At 56.8% G+C, this 27,474-nt stretch overlaps 1 protein-coding gene across 3 annotated transcripts; it reads right to left on the bottom strand.

Moving 5' to 3' along the window:
* Window positions 1-43: 43 nt before the first annotated feature.
* IRAK1 (interleukin 1 receptor associated kinase 1) lies at window positions 44-24,001 on the bottom strand. Of its 3 annotated transcripts, none has more exons than XM_029067515.2 (14): window positions 23,777-24,001; window positions 17,223-17,390; window positions 14,722-14,901; window positions 13,794-13,906; window positions 13,179-13,373; window positions 12,812-12,876; window positions 11,547-11,661; window positions 10,830-10,948; window positions 9,930-10,137; window positions 7,989-8,063; window positions 6,604-6,843; window positions 4,446-4,989; window positions 3,337-3,465; window positions 44-1,926 (listed from the first exon to the last, which is right to left on the bottom strand). In XM_029067515.2, exons 1-14 carry the CDS (start codon window positions 23,946-23,948, stop codon window positions 1,865-1,867), a joined length of 2,385 nt encoding a protein of 794 aa, XP_028923348.1. In that variant the 5' UTR covers window positions 23,949-24,001; the 3' UTR covers window positions 44-1,864. The 3 variants fall into 3 exon arrangements, with proteins under 3 accessions (XP_028923348.1, XP_028923349.1, XP_028923350.1); XM_029067516.2 differs by having other exon boundaries at window positions 13,179-13,370; XM_029067517.2 differs by having other exon boundaries at window positions 13,185-13,373; window positions 23,777-23,999.
* Between the last annotated feature and the right edge of the window lie 3,473 nt (window positions 24,002-27,474).

Here is a 27,474-nt window from a genome sequence, read left to right as displayed (position 1 = left end):
GCTTTTCTGAGAGAGGTGCGTGCTCCACAAAGCCAGCCCAAGGTTAAAAAATATACAAAAAACACTTTATTGCTCTGGGAAAAACTTCATCTTCACCAATGCATAGCTTTGTTCCAAGTTGGCCCCACCGGGCCTTCTACGTAGTGATGAGAGGTCGGTTGGGAGGAAGCGAAACCATCCAACCCAACAGCTCTGTGTCCACCGGCGTCTGCAGGGCGTCTGAGCCTTTCAGAGCAGTTACTTATCGTGAAGGATTTGGTTGGTTGTTGTTTTTTTCAAGTATGAATACGGTTCGCTCTGCACTTCAGCCACTGCTGCACCTTCCTCTTCCCCTTTCTGTCGCTTCAATACAGTCTTTCTTCTCCTGCCCCAAATCAGAAATCTCATGAGCCTGACAGAACGGTGCTGCCTCCCAGGTGTCTGCTGTTGGCAACCCCTTCTGTTTGGCCTGAAGAACTGGCTAAAGCTAGAGACCTTCAGGCATTTGAGTCTTTTCGTTAGACATGAGCACGGAAGCGCAGTCGTCGGCAGATGTGGTGCCAAAAGACCCGATGTGTTACTTGAGACTTAAACATCAGAGTCTCCTTCCTCTAGGCTGTCAGCTCGCTGTGGGCAGGGAACGTGCCTACCAACTGAGTTATATCATACTCTCCCACGTGCTTACCACAGTGCCCTGCATGTAGTAAGCGCTCAATAAATACCAATGATTGATTGTTCCTGCTCCAGGGTCAGAACAAGGAGAGAAATATCTTCAGACAGAGGACTGGGGAGCATCAAGTCCTCAGATTTTGATGGCTTTGCCCCCTTGAAAAAAGTTTCGCCTCCGTTGGTCCAAAAAGCTTAACGATGCAGTGTGTAGCTAGTCTTATCAATTTTTAATCCGAGTCCTCACAGGTGCATACGGATGCACCTAAATTACTGTTCAGAATCTTCCCTTCCTCCTGGGGAGCGTAGCTTTGGGGCTGTGATCGGCTCACAGTGTTTGTCTGAATGATGTGAGCCCCTCTAGACTTTGAGCTCCTAGGGGGCCAGGACCGCATCTACCGAGCACTTAGTACAGAGCCCTGCCCACACTAAGCACTCAATCAATACCGTTGATTGAGGGTGTGACCACTTCTGAAGTGCCCTCTCAGGAACTGGCTTTTTTCAAGTCAAACTCTTAGGAGAAGGAAGATGTTAAAATCCCCCACCTACTCCCAATTCCATCAACAAAAACCTCTAACTCACCTCCCCCAGCCCAGCCCTTGCTAACAGTAGGGAAAGGTGAATTGCCATACTCTTTGCAGACACACACATCTCTCCCCGCCCTGGTGGTAAATGTCCCAGCAACATGGAGAGAGTTGTGCTGTTCTGGTGAAACCCTTTCTCCTCCCCAGTACTAACTCCAGGTGTGTGGCATGGAGCTGGCTGGCACAGAGTACCGCAAGCTGATGAAGAGATTCCTGCCAACGTTAACAGTGAGGGCCTCCCAACTTCAAGCTCTCAAAATACAAAACGGCACGGTTCCTCATCAGGGGATCGGATCTGAAAGGTCTCACTGGAGAAATCTGAAGCATTCTGAAAAAGTTGGATGGGAGGGTCAACGGGGACGTCGGAATCTGTTTGGAAGCTATCCGCGTGAAACCTCTGGCCTCTAGACCGCTGGGACAAGGGTCCCGGCAGCTCTTGGAGTGACCATCTTCATCCTCTGGGATCCTTCTCCTAGCCTCTGCTCTCCTCTCCCTTGCAGCGGGCCCGGGCCTTCATTCCCGCTACCCACAACGCAGTTGGGATGAGCCTGAGGGGTAAGTGTTCTTGGACTTTGAGAACTTCCAACGATGAGAACTTTTTCTTCCACATTTGGGTATCTGTCCACATATGCAACTCAGCTCTGAAAGTCATCACTCTCCTCTGGACCCTGGGAGGTTCTGGGCTCTGGTGCCAACCCTCAACAAAGAAAAGGAAATCAAGTTAGACTTGGGGACTCGGCCTTTTTCCAGCAGCCATTTTTTTTATGTGCCAGGCACTGTACTAACCACTAGAGTAGATACAAGGTAATCAGGTTAGCCGCAGTCCCTGTCCCACATGGGGCTCACAGTCTTAATCCCCATTTTACAGATGAGGAAAATGTGGCACAGAGAAGTCTAGAGACTTGCCAAAGGTCACACAGCAGACAAGTGGCAGAGTCGGGATCAGAACCCAGCCTCTGCTTACAATTTCAAATCCCGTAGCTCATTTACGAGGTAGAAGATTTCTAACTAGTAGTCTTTAGGTCACCATTGGAGATGTGCATGCATACACACATACACACACACAAAACAACAACAACAAAACCACCCTGGTCTTGGAAGTCTTGTTTTCTGACCAGAGACCCTGAGACAATGGAGCCCATGGCTTCCTGTCACTCCTACCTTTAGGGATAGGTGTGAAAAGAACATGGGGCTAGGGGTCAGAGGACCTGGGTTGATTCTAATCCCAGCTCTACCCATTGCCTGTTGTGTGACCTTGGGCAAAGTTCTTTCACTTCTCTGGGCCTCAGTTTCCTCATCTGTAAAAATGAAGATTCAATACCTGTTCTCCCTCCTACTTGTGGAAAGAACAGGGGCCTGGGAGTCAGAGGACTTGGATTTTCACCCCAACTCTCTTAGTAGTCTGCTGTAAGACTTTGGGCAAGCCACTTCTCTTCTCTGTGCCTCAGTTTCTTCATCTTTAAAATGCCCCATGCAGGACAGGGACTGTGTCTGACCCGATGATCTCGGATCTACCTCAGCACTTTATACAGTGCTTGACACATAGTAAGCGCTGAACACATAGCTCAGTGATCATCATGAGGTGGTCACAGCATCAGGGCCTTACCAAAGAGATGAGTTAATAGAATAATCAGCCACACTTTTCCAAGGCAAATAAAAAAAATTATCAGCCAAGACCAGTCATACATAGATTGAGAGCCCCATGTGGGACAGGGACTTTGTCTGAACTGGTTATCTTTGGATATACCTTGGGCACAGAGTAAGTGCTTAATAAATGTCATCATCATCAAGGCTCTGTGGCAGTTGGGGCAGAGAAAGCTGTCCAAGGATGGGGAGGCAGGGGTGTGGGTGTGTATGTGTAGTGTGGTGTAGTGTGTGTCCCCCGATGTCCCCGTTTGGCTGTTCTCCCCCAAGCCCTTCTGCCCTGAGCGAGAGCAAGCCAGGTAGATGCTGCTCTCCCTCCTGCTCTAACCAATTACAATTACATTTAAGAGTCAGGAAGCAACAATCTAAAGGCACTGCAGTAGCTAATTTTCTAGGGAGGCTCAGCTCAGGAACGGAAATGATTCACTGGCTGACTCGGGAAGGCCGCTGCCTGGAAAGGTACCTGGGGAGGAGCTAGAAGAGAGGAGTTCCAAACTGTCCAGCACCCCATCTTTGTACAGTGCCAACTTCTGGACAAACTTCTGCCGGGCAGGGTTAATGATTATCTGGTGGCTCACAGGCAATGAGTCACCTGTAAGAAATGACACAGGAACAGCATAAACACGGAGTCCAGAAGGGTGACCACCATTCCCTTCAGCAAAAGCCAGTGTAACCAATTTCAGAGTCGCCATTCTTAGTCAGCTGTTAGGCCAGTGTCATCAATTTCAGAGTGACTATTCTTGGTCAAGCATTAGGTAAGGCACAGGTATACAGTCCTTCAGTTTCAAAACACTATACATTTATTTCACCAGTCCACCTGACCCTGTGGTTCGGATGATTTCTCTCATTTTTTTGTTTGGTTTCGTTTTTAAGGAATGATAATCCGCCATGTTTTAAATCAGGAAATTCTACTAGACTCCTCCCTCTCCCAGCAAGGATAGTAGATGCTTTGAGAATTAGTAACTCAGCTTTGGAATTAAAAAATAAAACACTGACCCATACTCTGGCCCAACTGCAAGAAGTCGGGGCCAGCAGGGAGGAGCGACAGAGAAGACAGGGCTGGCCCTGCTTCTCCCATGCAGCCCCCGCCTCCAAAAAGGAAAATGCATCTCTTGGGAAATGAGGTCAGAAAGGGAGAGAGTAGTAGTCCTGACAGCCCCTAAGCAAGAAGAAACCTGCCCAGAGGAGCCAGTCTGGCTTAGGGGTCCCCAGTGGGGATTTTCAGCCTGGCGGTAATCCAATCCATTATCCGAACGGAGGGCGAGGGGCTAAGAGGAAAGGCGCCTCGGTGGTTTGGTGGCAGTTTCCTGGGAGAGAACCAGAGTTGGAAATATCCAAGCCAACAGAGCCACACACACGGCTAAAGCTGCTGGAAACCCCAGAGAACAGCGGAACAACAAGCGAGACCCGCGCTAATCTCAGCCCTGCAAATCCAGTTGCCGGCCTCCCGCTCCAATGCTGCGGTCAATTCCCCAGTTTTGCGGGGGCGGGAGCCATCCTCTCCCTCCTGGTCACTCAGCTTTGGTCACTCCCCTCTCTGCCCAGCACCCCCCCCCAACCTTGGCCAGTTACCTTGAGAACTGTGTTCCTCAGACGATGTCCGGCCCAGCCTGGAGCTCTCCTCTTGGGCCTGGTCTTCCCAACACCGACCCGAGCCTCCTTGCCCAGAGTCCACTGAGGCCGGGAAATTGTGGCCCCAAGCTGCCGGAGCCCCACGACCCCAGCTCTGCGGCTCAGCGAGGGAGCCAGCTGCCGGCGTCCCCCCAGTCGGCCCCCCCGGGCCTCCCGGTGGACTCGGGCTCTGTGCCGAGGTGTAGCTCAAGCTCAAGGAGCCGACCGCGGCACAGGCGTCGGACACGCTCTCGTCACTCTCCACCGGCTGGTTGGGGCGAGGCCGGAAGTGCCCCCTTAGGTAGGCTTCCCCTTTGGTTTGGAGGGGCTGGGGACCGCTAACCCTGTAGTGGGGGATTCGAAAGCCTTCTCTGTCCTCAGGTGCACAGTGGGGAGTGAACATGTAAGAATTCTCCTGGGGGGAGGCCGGCCCCTTGCTCCTGCCGGTGTCTTGCCCATAGGACTGGTCTCCCCTGGTCTGCAGCTTCTCCAGCCTCTCGTAGACCTGCAGAGAGCAGAGAAAAATGTCATGTGACCTACAGCTCGTTGTGCACAGGGAACATGTCTAATAACTCTAGATTGTGAGCTCATTACGGGCAGGGAGGTTTGTTGTATTGTACTCTCCCCAGCATTTAATACAGTGCTTTGCATATAGAAAGCACTCAATAAATATGATTGAACTGCTACTCTGTACTTTCCCAGTGCTTAGTGCAGTGCTCTGCATGCAGGAAGTGATCAATAAATACGATTGATTGGAGGCAGTCAGCTGTTCTCCAGATGTCTCTTTAGGGCTGAGTCTGAGGTTATAAGCGGAGAGCTCCCATTTTTAATCAGTCTGTGGTATTTACTGAACGCTTACTACGTGCGGAACACTGTACGATGCTCCTGAGAGAGTACAATACAACGGAGTTAGCAGACGTGTTCCCGGCCCAAGACGAGCTGCTCCCCTGATAGAGTGGCAGGGTGCCGCATCCAGCAGGATCCCCTCTGCAGGGAAGAAAGACCGGGGCTCCCAGCAGAGCTTGGAGTGGAGAGGAGACGAACGGCAGGGCAAAAAAAGAAAAAGCGTTCCCCGCTGCCTTCATCTCTGATGTTCAGTCTATTCCTGCTTCAGGCCTAAAACCTCAGCTGTTGATTCTCTGCCCGCTGGCCTCTCAAACCCCGGGTGTTGGTAGAAGGGGAGACAGGAGGCGTGTCTGTTCCAGCAAAGGCGAGGTTGGTTGGGCCTAAAACACGACAGTGTGGTTGCTACCCATGAAGGGCACCAGCATGGCGCAGTGGGATGAGCAAGGGCTTGGGAGTCAAAGGTCACCAGTTCGAATCCCGGCTCTGCCACTTGTCACCTGTGTGACTGTGGGCAAGTCACTTAGTTTCTCTGTGCCTCAGTTTCCTCATCTGTAAAATGGGGATTAAGACTGTGAGCCTCATGTGGGACCACCTGATTACCCTGTATCTATCCCAGCGCTTAGAACAGTGCTCTGCATAGTAAGCGCTTAACAAATACCAACATTATTATTATTATTATATGCCAGAAGCAAGGACCATCCTCTGGATTCTTTTTATCGTGATTATGTTGTCTTATTTTTGTCTGTCTCTCTCCCCCAGTTAGACTGTAAGCCCGTCATTGGGCAGGGATTGTCTCTATCTGTTGCCAAATTGTACATTCCAAGCGCTTAGTACAGTGCTCTGCATATAGTAAGCGCTCAATAAATACTATTGCATGAAATGACCCAGAATGCCCAGCAGGGGGCGCAAGAAAAGAAATGGGGATTCAGACAGGAAGGCCGGGAAGGAGGAAACCTGATGAATACCAGTCCTTTGGAATCGGTGCTTGATTTGAACACTTCTGGGCAGAATGGGGAAGAGAAAGTATATGCCAGTCCCCCTCCTTCCTCACCTCTAATTTGGGCAGGCACACGTGTGATTACGGACAGTCTCTCTCTCTCTAAATCAACTCTAAATACACCCAACCCCAGGCTCTTCCTCCTCCTCCATATCTCCACCAGCCTCTGCCAAGATGGCAGGACTGTTCTGCCCCGGAGTGGGTGCTTCAGCCCTTCCCACCTCGGCTTTGAGACTCGGAGGGCCCGGCCCCCGGGATGGAGCTAGGGAGACGCACCTCAGTCATCAGGGGCCGTCTCTTGCCCCTGCGATGGAGACACCGGCAGGCCAACTGGCCCAACTCCCTGGCCAATTCCTCAGGACACGGCCCCGCCACTGAGTCCAAATGCTTCCTGTAGAGCCGCGTGGCCACTGCCGCCGCCCGAACATCCGACGCCGAGATGTCCCCGCTGGTCGAGGGCCAATTCCTCTTCTGCGGCTCGTCGGCCTCTACGTCTTCCTCCTCCACCAGGTCTTTCTGAAAGACAGAACGCGCCGTGGGGCAGGGAGAAGTCCGACTAGGACCGCTGACTCTGGGGGGGACTGTCCCACGCTTGCCCACCCAGGCCTGTGGGATCAGACGAGGGCCCAGGAGAGATTGGAGGAGCGGGATCAGGGGGCCACAGACCTAGCTGGGAGTTGTTCTCCTGACACTAGTCCAGTAGGGCAGAGAATGGGCACATCTCGGAGTGCCTTTACACCCCTAGGAGAGTCCCTTGGCACGGTCCATCAGCTCTGGGCCCCCCTGGGCCTGGAGTGAGGGGTTCATACTAACGCAAGAGGGGCTGACAATTCACAGCGGGAATGGGTTGAGGTGTAAGGGAGAGATCAGAGGCCTAGAAATAATATGAAGAACTATCTGAAGAAATATACTGGTCATGGGCAGGAGTAAACTAGCCCTAAAATCAGAATAAAGAACCCCAAAAGGGACTGTAACCAGAAACGGGTCAATCACCAGGTAGAACTAGTGTGGCCTAGTGAAAAGAACACAGGCCTGGGAGTCAAGAGGACCTCGTTCTAATCCCAGATCTGCCACTTGTCTGCTGTGTGACCTTGGGCAATTCACTTCACTTCTCCGTGCCTCAGTTAGTTCATCTGTAAAATGGGGATTAAGACAGTGAGCCCCAGGTGGGATGTGGTCTATGTGCAACCTGATTAGCGTGTATCTACGCCAGCACTTAGTGCAGTGCCTGGCATCTAGTAAGCGCTCAACAAATATATATAAAAAAAAAAGAAATGAGTGCTGAGTCTTGGTGTTAGAAAGTCTCAGTCCTGGGCAGGTGGCAGAACATTGGAAAAGTCACTTCCCCAAACTCCAGCTTACTGGCACCATTTCTAGATTGTTTGACCATCATCTGCCCAAGAGGAGAAACCATCTGGCCAGACGAAATGTGGTCACGGAAGCCCTGGCTGGGCACGAGGTCAGGGAAGCTGGAGGAAGGGTTAGCCTCCAAATTTGCATGGGGGAAGATTGTCTTCGGACCCGCCCACTCTCTAGGGACGTGAGTCAGCAGCATGGGGCATGAGGTAACAGCGTGTCGCGGGGTTGTTCCACGGGCCCCGGGCCCCCACCCTTTCGGAATTCCCCCGCCTCCTAAAGGGAATCCCCCTAGAGTCACGCACGAGGTACTTGGCTCGCGACCGGCCGTCCCCGGCCGACTCCATGGCTCTTCGTCCTGTCAGGATCTCCAGCAACACCTGCGAATAGGAGGGCCGAATGGCTCAGGGGGCACAGCTACCCATATGGCATCCATCCCAGAACCTCTGCCCAGTGGTCCCCGGGGTACCCCCTAGGTGCTGCTGATGCCGTGGCTGGGGGAGTTTGGGGAAACCATCTTTCTACTGAAAAGTTCCTCGTTACCCAAACCTCCCCCTTGGTGCTGAATACTGGCTTGCAAGGAGAACTCCAAGCAGACAAAAGGCATGCTCAGAGACCCATGAATCCCAACCCCAACTCAGGGCCTCTAGACTGTAAGCTCACCGTGGGCAAGGAGCATGTTTGCCCACTCTGTTGTACTCTCCCAAGGGCTTAGTATAATGCTGTGCACATAGTAAATGCTCAATATATACAGGAGAAATTTTTTTTAAAAAAAGGGCCTGTTCCCCTGGTGGAGATAGCATTTTGTTCTTTTCATTCTCCAGCTCAACGCTACCCCGCTACACCCCCCGCCCCACCCCCATACCCTTCATTCGCCAGTTCAACACCTCTGTGCCCACCCCAACACTGTCCCGCTTTCTCTCTTTGCTGCCATCCTAGGGAGTCTCAGGACCAGTGTAGAACTCCAAGCCCAGGCAGCCCCAAGCTCAAAAACCTGCCAGGGCTCACCAACCCCTGAACCAGTCCAATAAGGCCATGGCAAATTCTACGGTCACCCAATTCTCCTTTCGGCTGGAGTGAAAAGGGCACAGAACACGCTGAAAAGCAGCGTGACCTAGTGGATAGATCCCTGGCCTAGGAGTTAGAAGGACCTGGGATGCCACTAATCAGCTGTGTGACTTTGGACAAGTCACTTCACTGGGCCTCAGTTACCTCATCTGTAAAATGGGGATTAAGACTGTGAGCCCCATATGGGGCACGGGCTGCGTCCAACTGATTAGCTTGTATCTACCCCAGCACTTAGTACAGTGCCTGGCACTTAGTAAGGTCTTAAATACCATAAAAAAAACCCAAACACATCTGCCCCAGAAAGGAACAGCAAGGAGCTGGCTGGATTTTCAATGGAAATGGATTTTGCTTCATGTGGACACTGATTGTTGGATCCTCCTGACAGAGCCCGGCCCAAACTCCAGGGAAGGGGCATGGCTGCTGGACCAGGGTGTCCTGCCTTCAGGACGAAGACTCTGAGCCTCAGCTGGGGCCAGAACAGGGAGGGACGGCAGGCGGTTCATGATCTCACTTGGATCGCTTCAAGGCGTGAGCGAAGCATTAACATTGCTGTGCACGCCAAGCCCTAACCCGTCCTCACAGCAACAGATCTAAGCTCCGTTCTCCAGGACCTCAAGCCCCACTAGAGTCCTCTCCCCAGCGGGCTTCCCCAGGCCATGGCACGAATGGCTATGTACATCATCTGTGCGCCAGAGAAAGCTTGGCAGCTGCGGGGACTGGGAGGTGGGGGGAAAGAGGTGTCCAGCTCCCACAAAATGCCTTAGATTTGGACCAGAATTGATCCAAGTGGCTCAGGGCTCCTCAGCATCCTTGGAGGGAGGATCCCAGGGATCCAGTCTCCACCAGGTCATCCTGGCCCGGAGACTCCTAGGGCAAGGGACTGAGCTGGTCCATCAAATTGTTGGAGCCAGGACCTGAATTCCCTGGGAGTCCAGGGCAGTGGGGTTGGGGGGTGATAAGAGGGGGACCAAACCCATCAATTTCCCTGGGGAATTTAGGTTTGGAGATCACCCAGACCTCTGATGTCTACTTGCCCTACGAGCTGACCACCCTCCCCCAGCCAAGGGGCCCCAAGTCGATGGACTAGACTCCCACATGGGGACTCCCACCAATGTCCCGTCCCCAGGCAGGGCCCGGCTCCCTCTCTCACGGGACCTCACGAGGCGCTCGATGCTCACCACGCCAAAACTGTACGTGTCGATTTCCACAGTCAGCTTCCCTGTCTTCACGTACTCTTCGGGCAGGTAGGCCAGCGTGCCCCGCACCGTCTGCGTCCGGGCCAGCGAGCTGCTCCTACCGGAACTGGCGCCGGTGAACCGGCTGAAGCGGGCCAGGCCAAAGTCACCCAGTTTCGGCGTCAGCTTCTCGTCCAGGAGGATATTTGAACTGGAATGCGAGCAAGACAGGAAGTCAGAACGGGCCCGACTGTCAAAGTCCGAGAAAACCCAAGCCCCACAGGTCCTAGAGTTCCTGAGTGGACGTTTCTCCGAAAGGAATGAGTGGAGAGGGCAGACCTCACTCTGGTTCTTTTTGGGGGACGTGGTGATGACGGTGGTGGGCCCTCAGCCCTAGATGTACGTGTGGCCTCCCGCCCCTCACTGTGGGCTTCGCCCACCTTGCGGGTGCTTCTTTTTTGAAGACACAGTCAATTTCCAATTCAAATGATGCTGGGAAGCAGCAACGGAAGACACCCGCCTAGCATGCGGAACAGGAATGGGGTGATGCTTTTCTAGCCGAAGCTTCCGGAAACCTCAAGGGCAGGCAGGTATAAGACAAGTGCCGGGCACTGCAAATTCCAAACGCCACAGTACGGCCACTGAGAATCTTTACTGGCATTCACTGGACAGGAGGAGTCCCGCTCACCAAGCCTTGGCACTTTGCCACACTTGCACTCAGGGATCAAACCGCCTCACCAGAGTGCCCCCTGAAACCACAAAGGATGCCCACATGTTCCTTGCTTTGCTGGTCCCCTCCCTAGGGCCAGTCCCAGGCCCTGGTCTCCCTCACCCTGGGGGCACCCCGCTCACCTACCCCCAGCCACTGCGGCAGCTGCTCCCCTCCTCCTCCTCCTCGCTCACCTCTTCACGTCTCCGTGGATCAGACTGGGGTTGTCACGGTGCAGGAACTGGATGGCCCTGGCAGTGCCCACGAGAATGTCCACCCGCTGGGCCCAGGAGAGAGGGGCGAGGCTTCTCCTCTGGAGAAGAGGAAGGAAATACAAGAGAGGGAGTGAGGGCGCTGCAGTGCTATCTGAAAACCTCAGGGAAACTCCCTGCCCGACAGCCCTCAACCCCCAGACCTAGCCTCCACCCCCACCCCTGGGGCAGGCAGGAAGATCATCCGGCTTGTGTGTGAGGCTCCCTGTGACCGGTAAAGGTGGGCAGCTTTTTTCCATATGGCTGCAGGGCTCCTCTGGACCCCAGGAACTCCAAGGTTTCTGCTGGGAAGCTCTGGCCGGTTGCTACCATTCTCACCACCCGAGAGCGGAAGAGGCAGGGAAGTGGGAGCCCTACTGTGATCTTCCCAAGTTCCCGTTCTCCTTCCTGACAGCCCACTGCAGGAGGGCGCCCGCCCCCTGTCCCGGGCCTGTCCTCACTCCCAGCTCAGAGTATGGAGAGATGAGGATGGGAGGACGGGAAGGAAGGAATCTTCAGGGGCGGGGACTGTGTCTACTGACTTGACCGCACTCTCTCAAGTGCTCAGGATAGTGTTCTGCACAAAGAAAGTGCTCAATCACCATGACCGATGGGTGGGAGAAGTGGGGCGTGGGCCCGAGGAGAGCAGACTCTTCTTACCTGGCCGTGAAGCCGGTCCTCCAGGGAGCCATTCGGCAGGAACACGTAGACCAGGCAGTATAGCCCGCCCTCCACACAATAGCCAGCAAAGTCCACGATGTTGGGGTGGCGGAACCTGCCCGACAAAGGAAAGGACCCTGCTTCAGGGCACAGCTCCCACCGAGAACTTCCCTACATGACCCTCACCCCGCACACCCAAACACACACACCATGCTGCAAAGCTGAAAGCCACCTATAGGAATAGTGCCTACCGACTCTGTCGTACTGCACTCCCTCTCTCGAGTGCTTAGTACGGTGATGATGATGGTATTTGTTAAGCACCTACTATGTGACAAGCACTGTTCTGAGCGCTGGGGTAGATACAAGGTTATCAGGTTGTCCCACGTGGGGCTCACAGTCTTAGTCCCCATTTTATAGATGAGGTAACTGAGGTAAAGAGAAGTTGAGTGACTTGCCCAAAGTCACACAGCTGACAAGTGGCAGAGGTGGGATTCAAACCCACGACTTCTGACCCCAAAGATTGCGCTCTTTCCACTATGCCACGCTGCTCCTCACAGTAAGTGCTCAATAAATACCACTGAATGGATGATTTCTTTATCCCCAGGGGTTTAGGTGCGGGACACTTTCAGCTGAGACAGCACCATCCCTAAATCCCTCTCATTCTCTGGCCTAAGAAGCGGGCAGCAAGGGCTGCCATCCCCACTGTACTGAAGTGAACCGGGGTTCTTGGCTCTTCCAAGGGCAGATGGGCGGGCGGGCAAATCGACCCTCCTCCGTCACCCACAGGGTCCGCCTGGAACCTGGGGAAGCTGCCGACTCAGACATGGCCCCTTCAGTCTTGTCCCTAAGTGGCTCTGAGGTGGAGTGGCCCAAACCGGCCAGGGGAGACCGACGGCCTGGCCCACAGAGGCCCACACCTCCACCCATAGGTCACGGTGGATGGACACCAGCCGGGGGCTGGGGAAGCGGCATGGACTCTCAGGTCACTGCCAGGGTGCCCAGCTGCCCGGGCCACAGCTCCAGCCTAGCCTCTTTTTTTTTTTCATGGTATTTGTTGAGCGCTTACTATCCGCCAGGCACCATTCTAAGCACTGGGGTAGATATGCCTAACCAGGTTGGACACGTTTCCTGTCCCACAAAGGGCTCACAGTCTTAATCCCCATTTTACAGCTGAGGAAAACGAGGCCCAGAGAAGTAAGTGACTTGCACAAGGACACACAGAAGGCAAGGAGTGGAGCTGGGATCGGAACTAGGCCACGTCTTACCGGGAGAGTTTTTCCACTTCTGTCACAAAGCTCTTCTTCACCACACTCCACTCCAGCTCTGCGTCCTGTGTTCCCAGGAGAGGGGAAAGGGTGGGGAGGAGAACATAAGGTCCAGCCTGCCGCCTGGGGAGAGTAAACTCGGCTGCCGGACCCATGAGCCCACCCCACCCTCTGCCAACCCCCATCCCTAAAATGTGGACCGCCTTGGGGAGGCCACATTAAGTCCCTGATGGACTGGGAGGAAAGACAAAGAACACGAGCCTCAGACCCGGGAGGCAGGGAGGGGGAAAGGGCCGCCACCATCACCAGGTTGGAGGAATTAGGGAGGGAGGCAAGGAGAGGGACCCTAGCACCACCTAACCCCCACCTTCACCTCCTTCAGCTTCTTCACCGCATACTCCGTGTTCCTCATGGTGGCCCGGTACACGCAGCCGAAACCACCCTCCCCGATCTTCAGTTGCTCCGAGAAGTTCCTGGTGCCCTGGGACACTTCCGGGAATGGCCAGCGGAAGGGGGCCCGCCCGCCCGCCAGTTCCGAGAAGCAGGAACGTTCTTCTTTCTGCTGGAGGAAACGCACGCTGGGGTCGGTTCTCCCTGGGCAGGGCCCCCCAGCTCACCCTACCCCACCCCATCCCGCCCCTTCCCGCCTCCCTGTGGCCTGCTTTCTTCCACCACCCACCCCCTCTCCCAGGTCCCCAAGATCTGGTCCGCGGACGAGGAACTTGTGATTTGCTTCGGTCACTGGCTCTGCTTGGTGGCATCTGGCCGTGTGTGCCCCTCCACCATCCCCTCCCAAGCGCTTAGTAGTGCTCCGCACATAGTAAGCGCTCAGTAAATACAGTTGAATGAATGAATCCCCGCCCCCCGAGCCCCCGCAAGCTCCAGCTGCTCCTCCTGTGCCCCCCACGCAGCCCCACCTCAGGGAGAAAGGGAGACCCGGAGCCGAGGTGCCAAGGGAAGGATGGGTGGGTGGAGCAGGTACCTTCTCGGAGGACAAGGAGCTGGAGTTTAAACTGGGAGGCGCAGGAGCAGAGGGGCCTTGGTGCTGGAGGTTCAGGGGTGGGTGGGATGCGGGCACACAGTCCGAGAGAAAGCCTGGTGTTGGGAACAAAGGTGGGCGGGGGCGGGGGGTGAAGGGAGGTGGGGGACGGGATTAAGACGGGCTTGCTTTGGAGGGAAGCGAGGACGCAGGTGTGGCCGCCACCAGGGCCACAAGCCTGAGGCTGACGGGGCAGGTGTTGATGGACTTGGCTAGGAAACTGGGGCGGGCATGTCAGCCCTCTCTCCCTGCTGACGCATGGAGGATATCAAAACAAACGACACACTGCATGGTGGGCCCGGGGGACGCCCCCTGCCCCCACCCCTCACCCAGCTCCAGCCAGAGAAACTTCAACAGCCAGCGCCCGAGGGCTGGGGTCTCCCGGTAGGGTAGGCTGTTCCCCCCATCTCAGGAAGGGGCAGGGCACCATTCCTAGTGAACCCACTGCAGGGGAGAGGGCCCGGGCGATAACGTGGCCTAGGGGAAAGAGCCTGGGACGGAGTGTGTCAGGAGACCTGGCTTCTCACTCCTGCTTCATCACTTGCCTGCTGTGTGACCTTGGGCAAGTCAGTTCATTTTTCTGGGCCCCAGTTTCCTCATCTGTAAAATGGGGAGGCAAGACCTGTTCTCCCTCCTCCTCAGACTGTGAGCTCCCTGTGGGACAGGGCCTGGGTCTGACCTGATCATTCTGTCCCTGCCCTGGTGCTAGGCACATAATAGGTGCTTACCAAATAACACAGTTATTTTTCTTCTTCCTATCCTTCTTCCCCACTCCCTACACCACTGGGGTCGTGAGCTGGTCCAGGGACGACCCCCCACCACAGAACTCCCCCAGACCCCAAGCGGTCCAGCCTCCCGCAGCAACGTTTACCTGGAGAGGGGAAGGTGGAGGTGGAGGAGAAGGAGGAGGGCAGCTTCTTTGGCATCGTGGCGGTGTCCCCTTGGCTGGGCCCAGGCCCGGGGGAGGGGGCGAGGCGCGGCGGGGCCGGCCTGTACTCCAAGGGGGTGGGGTGCAGCGGAGCCCCATGCAGCAACCGTGGAGGAGGATGCCCTAGCAGCGTGGAGAGAGGGGGTGGCACAGTGAGCGTGGGCAGGTGGGCAGCTGGGTGCGGAGCCTGCTACATCTCCACAGGGCAGGGTTCCTGGGACCATGGGGAGACAGCTGGCCCAGCCCCACCGGGCGGAGGCAGTGGGGCGATCAGCGCCAGGAACAACCAGCCCAGACTCCATGACCTGCTTCCTTCCCTTGCCTCCCAAGGTCGGGGCGTGGGGGGTGAGGGCGGGGGGGGTCCTGCTTTATGGCATTCTGCCAAGAGAGGTGGGGGTGGGGGAATCCAGCCCAAGGGAGGAACAGCCAACCCTCCTCCTCCTCCTCTACGTCCCGTCTCGGGCCGGACTGTGCTACTGGAGCCCCACACAGCTGTGCGGCGGCTGTTCGGTACTGCCTCTTTAAGGGCAGCCAAACGACGCAGGATGTGGCAACTAGGGCACGGGGTCATAAACTGGGACTCACTGCCCCGTTGCTGACACCCAAAGGGCCCGCGTTCGGCTCAGGAAATGAGTGTTAGGGCTCCAGATGGGGGGAGCCAAGCCCTTCGGGCCCTGGGCCTGCCCTGCGCCTACATGACAGGGAGTCTCAGGCAAGCACAGCCTGCAAACAAGCAGGGCCCATCCTGGGATCCCTCTGGAGTCTGAGGGGATGCCTTGGTCCTGAGGCTCAGCCTTGAGGAAAAACTTGGGCCTGCTCAGGGCGCACAACCCAGGCACTTGCCACCCGACGGAAGAGAAAGGGGCTCTAACCAACCAAACCTGCCAGATTCTGGCAGGAACCAGACCAGCCTTGAACTCCCCTGGATTCCTACCCCCTGCCCCAAACCGAAGGGAGTCTGGGAAGTAGGGGGAGAGTCTCTGCCACCCTCCCAGAGTCTGGGTCCTGGCTCTGGAGGCTAGGGGGTCCCAGACTGAAGTGTGGCCAGAATGGAAGGGGCCAGGGTCCCCCGGGCCCCGGACAGACCCGCCGTCTCCTGCCTTGGGCCCAAACTCCACCCAGAAGTTCCAGATTGGGCCACTTCTGACTCGAGCCACAGAGTTCGGGTAGAACCGGCCCAGATGCTAAGTCGCAGGGAGGAAACTGGTGAGTCAACAGGTCATCAGCTCCCTGCTTCCTGACTCCCTGGCACAACAGGGTTCTCTTGGCTGCCCACCCCCGTCTCTCTGGACTGCTCATCCATGGTTGGGCATTAGCCACCTCGCCTGGCCCCGTGGCTCCTGGAAACCCCGCCCTGTGGAAGTGGGCACCGGCTCCCTGACCCCTCATGCCGAGGCAAGGTTCAGATCCTAGGGGATACGGGGCCTGGCCTGCTTTCCAATCCACTGCTTACCCCCCTGGAAAGCACCAAGGGGGCCAAGAAGTGGATTCAGGTAGGGGGGAGGGAGAGAATGCCCAACTGCCTTCTTTGGCCCAGGTTCTGCCCCTGCTGGGGACATTAGTGTCTGAAAAACAAGTTACGTTTCTGATTCTGGGGCAAACAGGAGGTAGTTCTGAGAGGGCAGAAAGAGAGCAAAGTCAGCCCCTATTCTCTGAGAAAGCAGCTTCGTCCTCCTCCTCCTTCTCCCCATCGCCCGCCCTGGGACCTGAACCTCTTTGCCCCTTGGGCCAGGTGGAGGGGAGTGGGCGAGAAGAGGGGAAGAGAGGGAGGGGATGTCTGGGTCTGCCTGGTAGGTTCTGTAAATAGGCTTTCTGCCTCCTTAGGTGCTTCCTCTCTAGAGGGCAGGGGCTCCCTTGCTGGCCTGCCTCCCTCCTTCCTCCAGGGCAGTGACTATTCTGGGTGCCCACAGCTGGTGAGGAGCTGGTGTGTGGGAGGGGGGCAGGAGGTGTGAGGGAAAGCCCCCGTGGCAGAACCCCTCCTTGACAGTCACGCTCAGAAACGAAACTCCCGTGGCCAGGACCAGCCGAAACCCCTAGCCCCACCCGTCCGCCCATCCCTTGGGGTTCCTAGTGCCCGGCCAGGGGTGACGAGGATCCAGACCCGGTCTGCGGCTCCCCACGCGGGGTACCCGCTCTGGGCCCAGCCTACCATTAGGGGGTTTCCCTCGGGGAGGTGGGGGGTTGTGTACTCACACTTATCAGGGAGTAGTCAAGCAGGACGCCACAAAGCAGCTGGCAGAGTGATGCCCTGGGATGCCTAGTGCCCAGAGGCAGGGCAGGCAGGGTCAGCGCAGACTTGGGCAGGGGTTCCCGGATGGACATTTTGGGAGTGGGGAACGGGTGAAGGATCTCAGGGCCAGGAGGGAGAGGAGGGGAGGAGAAGGGAGAGTGGCCGGAGAGAGGGGAGGAGGGGCTCGGCCGGGCAGACGGCTGGGGCAACTCACAGGAGGTGATGATGTCCCGGGCCCGGAGCAGCTGGAGGTCGGTCAGGATCTGAATGAGGTCGCCGACGCGGGCGTTGCGGTTGACCCAGGGCCACATGATGCTGGCAGTGCGGGCAGGCGTCCGCTCGTGCAGCCGTAGCTCCGTCTGGTCCCGGACGATCAGGGAGGCTGCGGCCAGGGAGGGGAGGGAGGGGAGCGGGAGCACCGTGACTGCCAGCCCCGGCCGGGTATGTGTCCTGACCCCCGGCTCCTGTGGTGGGAGGGCACTGACCGCCCACACCGGCTCCCATTCCTGCCCGTCTGGACCCTCCTCCAGCCTCCCAACCGATCCAGTCAGGCCCTCGGTCTCTCCCAGAGGACAGCCCACGCTTTCCCCTTCTCGATGCCCCAACTCAATCCCTCCCGCTCCAGCCTTGGCCCGTGGAAGGTGTGAGGCGAAGCGGCACACATCAGGGGTCCCCTTGTACCCTCCGCCTCCAACCCTCCTCCATCCCAGCGCGGCCGTCGGCTTCACCCGGCCACCGCGGCCTCCAGACCGCCTGGGGCCTGCAGGGTCCTGGGGGTCTCACAGGGTCCCGCCCCAGCCAGTGGAGCTGGGGCCAATGAGCCACACGGCACCGCTACTCCCACCCTCCCATTCGCCCAAATGGCAGCTGCAGACCGAGCCAATCCTGGGGCCAAGCAGGGGGCTGGGGGTGGGAAGGTTGGTCCCTGGGGCGCAGGACGGAGGGGCCACTTTGCTCCGTGTGACCTTACTGCCATATTCGAAACCCTCCCCAGCACCTGACCCCACAGCTATGAAGGGGCCCCCGCCTTCCTGCCCTTAAGATTAGGGAAGATTTCAATGAAACTCGGCCTGGGAGCGGTTTCTGTTCCTGGATTTTGCTGTACCAATTATAACTAGGTGGCTAGAGGGAGGTGGGGAGGAGGGCAGAAGAGGGGGAGAATGAGGCCAGAGGAACCTGGGGGGAAGGAGGATGACAGAGGAAGAGCGGGAGAAGGGGAGAGTAGAGGGAGGAGGGCAGAGGAAGGGAGGGGAAGGAAAGCAGCAGAGGAAGAGTGGAAAGGAGGGGAGGAGAAGAGGGAAGAAAGAAGGGAAACAGGGGAAGGAGGAGGGGAGAGGCGGAGGAGAGAGCTGGGTAGGGAGGAAGAGAAGGGAGCAGGTGGAGGAGGAAGAGGAGGATGAGACTGCCCAGAACAAGAGAGCTGTGAGGCCAGCCATTCACTCTACTTCCCCTCATCCTTTCATCCCACCCTCTGTCCCTCTGGCCATCCTTCCGCCTTGGCTGAAGCTGGTCGTAACTCCACCCCGGGTTAAGGGGATTCCCAGGGCCAGGCTCCCTCCCTGCTGCCGCCGTTCGGCCGGCCAGTTCATTGGTCAGGGAAGGTTTGGGGCTGTGGCGGTGGGACAGCCGGGGAACCGTGGACAGACAGAGGGGGAAAGAGCCCCTGTAGATGGGGGGGTCAGACCAGAGAGGTGGATGGCAGAGTTGACACAAAAGCAGCTGCTCTGGTTCTTCCTGCTGTTCCTGGGGCCCAGGTCTGTCTGCAAGGCCAGCAGTCTGGAACGGGAGCCAGGAACCCGGAACGGGGGGGGGGGGGGGGGGTGGGACTACTCATCTCCCCAGAAGCCAGGAGTCTCTGGCTCCCAGCCCACTGGGAAAGGAAAGGACCAGAATTCAGGCAAGGGGGAGAAGAGGCAAAGCTTCAGAAAGCCACCCCCGCCCCCCATCTCCTCTGCCACCTCAGGACTCCAGCTTCCAGGAGCGGTAGGTGAGGGAGGGGTTGGAGGCAGGGCAGTGCTCTCCTCCTCCCCCGCCTCACCTCCCCAAGGAAGCCTGGCTCAGACCGATCAATGGTATTTATCGGGCACTTCCTGTGTGCAGATCACTCTAAGTGCTTGGGAAAATACAACGGACTAGGTAGACGTTATGTCTGCCCATAAGGAGCTTATGTTCATTCTACGGTGGGGGTGGAGAGAGACATTAAAATACAATAAATTACAGATGGGCCACAGTACAGGAAGTAGGGTGGGCTGAGGGAGGCAAGGCAGTCCAGGTGTTCCTGGACACCTCCCTGCCTCTCCTATCTCAGCCCTCACCCTCTTTCCACAGGAATGCATGTGGGGCTCGGAGACAGAGGGGGCAAAAAAACCAACCCACAACCTTCCAGAGCACAGTCTGGCTTCTCCTTCGCACTGCTTCCCTCCACCCAGACTGGCACTCTGCCCTCCCTGACCCCCCGGCCAAGGAAAGGAGATGGGGGTAGGGCTGCCAGGGTGGATTCAACCTGACCAGGCTAAACCGAGCCCTCTCCTCTGGTCCACCCCAGTCACGGGAATTCCAGAGGTTGAGCAGCAGGCAGCGCTGGTGGGGGGTGGGGGGGAGGGGGACTGGGAAGGGCAGCCCCCTCCCAGCTAACACACCAGCTTGCAGCCGCCTCTGTGCATCCTGCTCTCTCTGGGGCCCAGCTGGACACCAGAGTCCAGACAGAAAAGCGGAAAAGCAAAGCTGGCAAAAACCCCTTCGCAAAGCCCGCCCTCACAGAGCCCAGATGGCCAGATCTCCGTGCCTCTGCTGCCCTCGCTGCCCCCACCCAACACCCAGACGCAAGACAGAATCACACAACCACAGGCAGACACACATGGGAACATGCCCAAACATATCAAACGCAGGCCAGACACAAACATATTGACAGGCACACACAAGGCTGTGGACCAACATAAACGTGCATAAGGACACAGATGGTACTGATACACACACACGGGGCCCATATGGATATACTCAGACACACACACACACACACACACACACACACACACACTTACACATGAGCCAACAGCTGAGCCATCATTTTCTAGTCCCTCAGATTACACCACTGCCCTTCTCGCACCCACACACTATCTCATCTCCTTGACCAGTATGGAACGGCCCAACCCGCTGGAGAGTCGAGGCAAATGTAGAGCCCAGAGGGCCTGACTACCACACTCACCTCCCAACCCCTGCCCCAGGTACCGTGGACTGCCTCCCCAGGTCCCTCCCTGCTCTGCTCCTCACAGGGCTCGGGGGCAGGGGGGTGGCGAAAGCTCACCAGGTCCAGGTGGGAGATCAGGGGGCGGAGCACCCCAACCACCTTCCCTAAAGCTGACCGCTCTCCCAGTCTGGGTCCTCAGCCCACGGCCGTCAGCTCCATCCCTCCAAATCAATCCCTGCTGTGGGGAGGGCCTGGGCGCTGGAGAGTCTCAGAAGAGCCAGGGAGCACAATCGTTCTAGGCCCTCCACCTCCCAGGGAGTCCCCAATGCCCAGACAGAGAGCACTGGGCAGCACTGGGCACAAGGGCCAGGAGAACCTCTGCCATGGGGAAGGGAGGGGGGCTGGGAGAAATCACCCAGGTTCCTAGGCTCTGGGGCGCCTAGTCCAGGCTGCCAGCCAACAACATCTGCCCGGGGAACCTCCCGGTCGGCTGGGGCTCCGAGACCCTCTGAGAGACATTCAGCGGGCCCTGCCTCCTGCCACTCTGGCTCCCTCCCCTCTGGCTCCCGCCACTTGATTCTCGCCCCTCTGGCTCCCGCTCCACGGTCTTCTCAGGAAGGAGGCTTATTCCACTCCCCGTCTTCCCCCACCAGCTACTCCACTTTCCAGCTCCATGAACCCAAGCTCCTCTTTGCAGGGGTGGACATGGGAAGGCAGAGTGGCTTAGGGGATAGACTATGGGCCTGGGAACCAGAAGACCTGGGTTCTAATTCTGGCTCTGGCCTTGTCTGCTGTGTAAACTTGGACCAGTCACTTTCTCTGTACCTCAGTTACCTCACCTGTAAATGGGGATGACTACTGCGAGCCCCATGATGGACAAGAACTGTGTCCAACCCGATTTGCTTGTATCCACCCAGCAATTAGTACCGTGCCTGGCACACTGTAAGTGCTTAACAAATGCCACAATTATTCTTCTTCTCTGTGCCTTGGTTTCCTCATTTGTAAAATGGGGGTTCAAAACCTATTCTCCTTCCTGCTCAGTGTGCCCCATGTGGGACAGGGATTGGATCTGATCTGATTATAGTGTATCTTTCCCAGCTCTTAGCACAAAGAAAGCACTTAATAAGTAAAACAATTATTATTATGATGACTATTAAATTGATGAGCCTTTGGAGGACACGGGGAGGGTGGAAATCCCCCAACACTCTCTCCCCCCGCCATTCCTGAGGGTCGACTCCGCAATGTGGGTACGAGGGGGCACTTCTGGCCAGGTTGCCAGCAAAGTTCTGTAGTGGTGCCACCCAGCCCCACCTCCGCCCGCCTCTGCTTGCTCGGGTGGCTGCAGGTTAAACGAGTCTGTCCTCTGCCTGACTTCACTTTTGTAAGGTAACTTGGCTGGTTTACACACCAAACTCAAGCCACCTCAAACCCTGCCAATCCAGTCCCGGTTTTTTGGGGGTTCCTTCTCCCAAAACAAAGTGATGCCTTTCTTTGCCGTGGAAAAGCTGGGCAGGGATGCAGGGACCCTCATTTGTGGGTTGAGGGAGGTAACACACACGGGGTGGGGGTCTACTCTGCCCTCTGCCCTGACTCTTGTGCTCCTGGATGGAAATCCCACAACCGTGAGCTCCCAGGGCGAAGTGTCAGGGTTTCAGACTGTGGTGGCCTAGTGCTCTTAGGCATGGTGCCCTACACCCCCTCACCCCAACTCCCCTGCCCCTCCAGGCCCTGCCAGAAATGGTTTTGGTTCCAATGAAGCCTGAGGGAGAGGAAGCCAGTCGGAACAGGATAGGCTGGGAGCGGGGGTTGGGGAATGAGGAGACAGAGTTGACTTGCAGCCTGGGGTGCTCTGGAAGCCAACTAACTTCCTCCGGGAGAGACGGAACAGGGTGCCCCATGCCCTGGCACATGCCCAACCTGTTGCATCATGCGACAAGTTCAGGTCCTGATGTCTCAACCGTGCAGAAGCCTGGCTGCATTTCGGAGGCGAGGGGACAGCGCTCTCGGGGTCTGGGGCGTCCTCGCGGGTCGCGGCCCAGACCGACCCCGTCGAGGCCCGGCGACGGCCGAGAACCGGTGCCGCACCCCTCGGCCCTCCTCGGCCCAATGGGGCAGCGAGGCCCGCCCGTGCACGGGTCCCGGGCCCAGGGTCCCCGCAGGAAGGAAGAGGGCCGTGAGTGGGACGGCTCGGGACGCCCTTCAGATCACGCTTCTCGACGGGCCTCGGCAAGCCCTTTGCTCTCTTCAAAACCAGAAGGCCGAGGTGGGGATGCCGGACTAAGCCGAACTTCGGAGGGCTTGACGGGCCGGGCCCACCTTTCTCCTCCCAAAGTCAGGCCTGGATCCTTCTAGACTGTGAGCCCATTGTGGGCGAGGATTGTCTCTACCTGTTGCTGAACTGTATTTTGCAAGGGCTTAGTACAGTGCTCTGCAGACAGTAAGCGCTCGATAAATATGAATGAATGAATCTCCCCAAGCCTCTTTGTATCCCACCTGTGGCTCCCCAGGGGGCTGCTAGAAACCTCCTCAGACAGGGAAAGGCTCTTGAAGAAGAAGACGAGGAAGAACAGCTTCCTAGCTATCTGCCATCGACAGGAACGAAAACTCCAGCGTGGGCCTCCTCGAGGTGGGCGTGGAGGGGGAGGCCTCCGGCCCTCCCGCCTCTGGCTCAGCCCGGCTTGGTCTCAGAAGGGTGGCCGGCGGGGACAGAAGGACAGACGATTGGGGAGGGGGACGGGCGGAGAGGGAGGGGACGAGGAGACGCCCAAGACCGAGGGAGAGCGGGGGGACGGGTCGAAGATGGACGGTCCGGGAAGGATCAGATGGACACGGGCACGGTCGGGGAGGCGGGAGGGGGGGCAGAGGGACGAGAAGGGGACGAAAAGATGGTCGGGGAGGGGTCAGAAGGACATTCGGGGAGGGGCCGGCAGGACCAGGAGGGAAGGAGCCGGACTGTCGGGGAGGGGACAGGGGGACGAGAAAGGGACGAAAAGACGGTCGGGGAGGAGTCAGATGGACGGTCGGTAGGGGAGGGAAGGGGGCCTGGGAACACTTGGTTCCCTCCTCCCCGTTCCACCTCGTTCCCGCTCCGGCCGGGGCTGGGCCCACATCTTCGCCCCCACGGTCACGGTCTAGCCCTGACCCCCGGAGGGACGGGGGCATCTTCGCCCCCAGGGCTTAGCCCTGACCCCCGGAGGGACGGGGGCACCTTCGCCCCCAGGGCTTAGCCCTGACCCCCGGAGGGACGGGGGCATCTTCGCCCCCAAGGCCTAGCCCTGACCCCCAGAGGGAGGAGGGCATCTTCGCCCCCAGGACCTACCCTGACCCCCGGAGGGACGGGGGCATCTTCGCCCCCAGGGCCTAGCCCTGACCCCCGGAGGCTCCTGGCTGGGCGGCAGAACGCCCCCCTCCCCACCCCCCGAAAACCCAAGCAAAAGCCAAGCCTCTCCCCGCGCCTTCCCCATCCCTTCCCTTGGCCCCGAGGCCGGGGTGGCCCCCCGCACCCCACCTCCAACTCGAAACTCCCCTGCCCCCGCGCTGGGGCCCCGGTCCCCCTGCCCTCCCGGGGCCCCGGTATTCACCGAACTTGTTCCAGTCCGAGTCCTCCAGCGTGTCCATCACATTGTAGAAGCGGCACATGATCCAGGCGGGCACCTCGTAGACGAAATACTGGGAGCCGGGGCCTCCGGGGTCCCCGGGGTCGGCGCCCCCCGCCATGCCCCTCGGCCTCCGTCTCACACCCTGGCGGCACATGGGCCGCCGTGGCCTCTCCGGCCCATAGAGGAAGAGGGCTCCGGGGCCCCGACGCTGGGCGGGCGGGCGGACGGCCGGCCGGCCGGGACGGCCCAGACAAAATGAATCACTTCCCCTTTAAATCGAGCCCTTTAAACATCCCGGCCGGAGGGAGGGAGGGAGGGAGGCCGGCGAGGCGGCGCGGGCGCATGCGCAGAGTCGCGGGGAGAGCGGCCCGGGCCCGCCGCCATCTTGGGAGTGGCGTCCATTCCCCCGCCCCTCGGCCCCGTTGGGCGCCATCTTGTGTGTGGCCGAAAGGGGGCGCGTCCTCGCGCGCCCCCCCGCGGCCGAGGCGGCCTATAGGCCGGAGCCGCGGGCTCCCGGGTTTTTCCGGCCGGCCCCGTGGGCTTCTCCCTCCCGCTTTCACTTTGGGAGACATCCTCTGGTCAGGGGAATGACCGGGGAGATAAATACCAACATTATTATTATTATTATTATACGTAAACGGATAGCAAATAGCCGAGCGAACACAGCGAGGCCGAGTGGGGAGAGGTCGGGGCTGGGAGTCGGAGGACCTGGCTTCTAAACCTCCACCCCGTCACGGAGCTGCTGCCCTGTGGCCTTGCTCAAGTCGCTTTTATAACAATCATAATGATGATGATGGTCTTTGTTAAGCGCTTACTATGTGCAAAGCACTGTTCTAAGCGCTGGGGGGGATACAAGATGATCAGGTTGTCCCACGTGGGGCTCACAGTTTTCATCCCCATTTGGCAGATGAGATCACTAAGGCACGGAGAAGTGAAGTGACTTGCCCAAAGTCACACAGCTGACAAGTAATAATAATGATGGCATTTGTTAAGCGCTTACTACGTGCCAAGCACTGTTCTAAGCGCTGGGTGGGGGGTGGTTACAAGGTGATCAGGTTGTCCAACGTGGGGCTCACAGTCTTCATCCCCATTTGGCAGATGAGGGAACTGAGGCACGGAGAAGCGAAGTGACTTGCCCGAAGTCTCACAGCCAACAAGCGGCGGAGTCAACATTAGAACCCATGACCTGTGCTCTTTCCACTGAGCCATGTTGCTTCCGTATGTGTCTCAGTTCCCTCACCTGCAAAATGGGGATTCAATAACTGTTCTCCCTCCCCCTTAAACTGTGAGCCCCACACGAGACCTGATTATCTTGTAATTAACCCAGCACTTAGGACAGTGCTCGGCACATAGGAAGTTCTTTACAAATTCCATAGTTATTATTATACATGAGGGCGGGGGTGACTGGCCCCCTTCTTTCCAGTCATGCCAGTTGGTCAATCAGGGAAGGCCTCCTGGAGGAGATGACCTTTTTAATAGGGCTCTGAAGGAGGGGAGGAATGATTTGGCTAAATGGAGGCTGGAGGAAAAGTGTGAACGACGTGTCTGTGACCAAGGAGATGAGGGAAGGAAACAGATTTGCACGTGAGGACAAGGGAATAAAAGTGGGCTGTAGTGGGCAAAGATGGACAGGCAGGAGGAGCTGATGGCCAGTTTTTTAAACTATGAAAATTAATTGGGAGCTACTTGAGATTTTTGTAGAAAGGAATGACATGCCCTGGTTAACTTTTCAAAAATATATGTCCAGCTGTAATAATAATTTGGTATTTGTCGCCAAGCACTGTACTAACCTCTGGGTTATGTGCAGAATAATCGGGATGGGCACAGTCCCTAACACGAGGCTTTCGTTCCAAGAAAGGGGCTCTTTGTAATGAAGAGGGCTGAGGCTGGAAGAGGTCATTCCTTAAAGAGATTGTGTTCCTTGAGGAAGCGGTAGACTTAAGGAACATAGCGAAGCAGTGTGCCCCACTAGATAGAGCATGGGCCTGGGAGTCAGAAGAACGTGAGTTCTAATCCTGACTCTGCTACTTATCAGCTATGAGGCCTTGGGTGAGTCACTTAACTTCTCTGTGCCTCAGTTACTTCATCTGTAATATGAGGACTGACTTTGAGTCCCATGTGGGACAGGGACTGTATCCAACTTGATTTTCTTTCATTCATTCAACAGTATTTATTGAGCGCTTACTATGTGCAGAGCACTGAACTAAGCGCTTGGAATGTACAATTCAGCAACAGATCGAGACAACCCCTGCCCATTGACGGGCTTACACTCTAATCGGGGGAGACAGACAGACAAAAAACAAGACAATAATCACAATAAATAGAATCAAGGGGATGTACACCTCATTAACAAAATAAATAGGGTAATATAAATATATACAAATGAGCACAGGGCTGAGGGGAGGGGAAGGGAGATGGGGAGGAGCAGAGGGAAAGTGGGGAAAGAGGGCTTAGCTGAGGGGAGGAGATGGGGGAGCAGAGGGAAAAGGGGAAGCTCAGTCTGGGAAGGTCTCTTGGAGGAGGTTGCTTAGTAAAGTGCCTGGCACATAGTAAACACTTAAATACCATTTAAAAGAGCAGCTTGGGAAGGAGGACATAGGGACTGACTGTGTGTGGGAGGTGATTGAGGGGGACGATCAAAGAAAGCACCAAGGCTGTGAGCTTTTTGGGCAAGGGAGGGTGATGGTGATAGCCACAGCTATGGGAAATTTTGATAGAGGGCAGGGAAGAAGAGTTCACTTTGACCTTATTAAATTTAAGATGCGGGTGAGCCATCTAGATGGAGATAGGGCAGGAAGAAATACAAGATGGTAGAGCAAGTGAGAGGTCAGAAGTGGAGATGTAGATTTAGGAGCCGTCTGCAAAATGTGGGGAATTGAAACCATATGAATGAATGAGCTTCTCAGAAAACTGAGGGTAAAGTGAGAAGATAAGAGGACTCAGAATTGAAACTTATGGGGCAAATGATGAATCATATCTACTAAAGGGCTTTAAATTCTCCTGGGGGAAGGAATAAAAAAATCCCAGAGTGAAACGTAATACCGTTTACCAGCGATTCTCTGAGGAATTAGCCGTGGCTGCCATCGCTGCCCCGTAACCACTTTAGAAAAAAATACCTCTAAATGAAAAAGGCTCTGGCAAATATACGCCATATAAAATTCACAAAAAGCCTGTGTTCCCGCCACCCGTGGACGTGGCGCCAGCAGGGGAGCATATGGGGGCAGGGTCTCCAGGCCTCCGGAGTTTCCACGGCACGGCACGTACGTATTCAGTTCTAGCCTTTTCCCGGCCAGGGAACAAAAGGGCTGTTGAGGTGGCGGCTTAACTCGAATGATCAGGTGGCTCACATTGCATCAGTGTGAACATCTAACTTGAACTTTCGCTGCCTTCCAAGCGCCAAGTCAGCCACCCCAAGCAAGCACCTACTTGATGCAACACGGAGCTGGGAGAAATACTAGGAGAATAATACACTGTTCCTTTCCACCGGAGAGGGAGAGAAGAACGTTACGGCCTAGTGAGAAGCAGCATGGCCAACTGGGAAGAGTACGGGCCTGGGGGTCTGAAGACCCGAGTTCTAATCCCGGTTCCGTTGCTCTGTGACCTTGGGTAAGTCACTTCACTTCTCTGTCCCTCGATTCTCTCATCCACAAAATGGGGAGTCAATGCTTGTTACTTAGGCT

This window comes from Ornithorhynchus anatinus, chromosome 6 (assembly GCF_004115215.2).
Source record: "Ornithorhynchus anatinus isolate Pmale09 chromosome 6, mOrnAna1.pri.v4, whole genome shotgun sequence".
Classification (NCBI taxonomy): Eukaryota; Metazoa; Chordata; class Mammalia; order Monotremata; family Ornithorhynchidae; genus Ornithorhynchus; species Ornithorhynchus anatinus.
This window is presented reverse-complemented; position numbering and strand designations above follow the sequence as displayed.

Excerpts from the sequence above, each read along its gene's own strand:
- IRAK1 (XM_029067515.2), bottom strand. The coding sequence starts at position 23,948 with ATGTGCCGCCAGGGTGTGAGACGGAGGCCGAGGGGCATGGCGGGGGGC. Across the intron at positions 17,391-23,776 it reads CTCGGACTGGAACAAGTTCG|CCTCCCTGATCGTCCGGGAC; the intron begins GTGAATACCGGG and ends CCCTGGCCGCAG. Across the intron at positions 14,902-17,222 it reads CCGGGACATCATCACCTCCT|GGCATCCTCCTCCACGGTTG; the intron begins GTGAGTTGCCCC and ends CCACGCTGCTAG.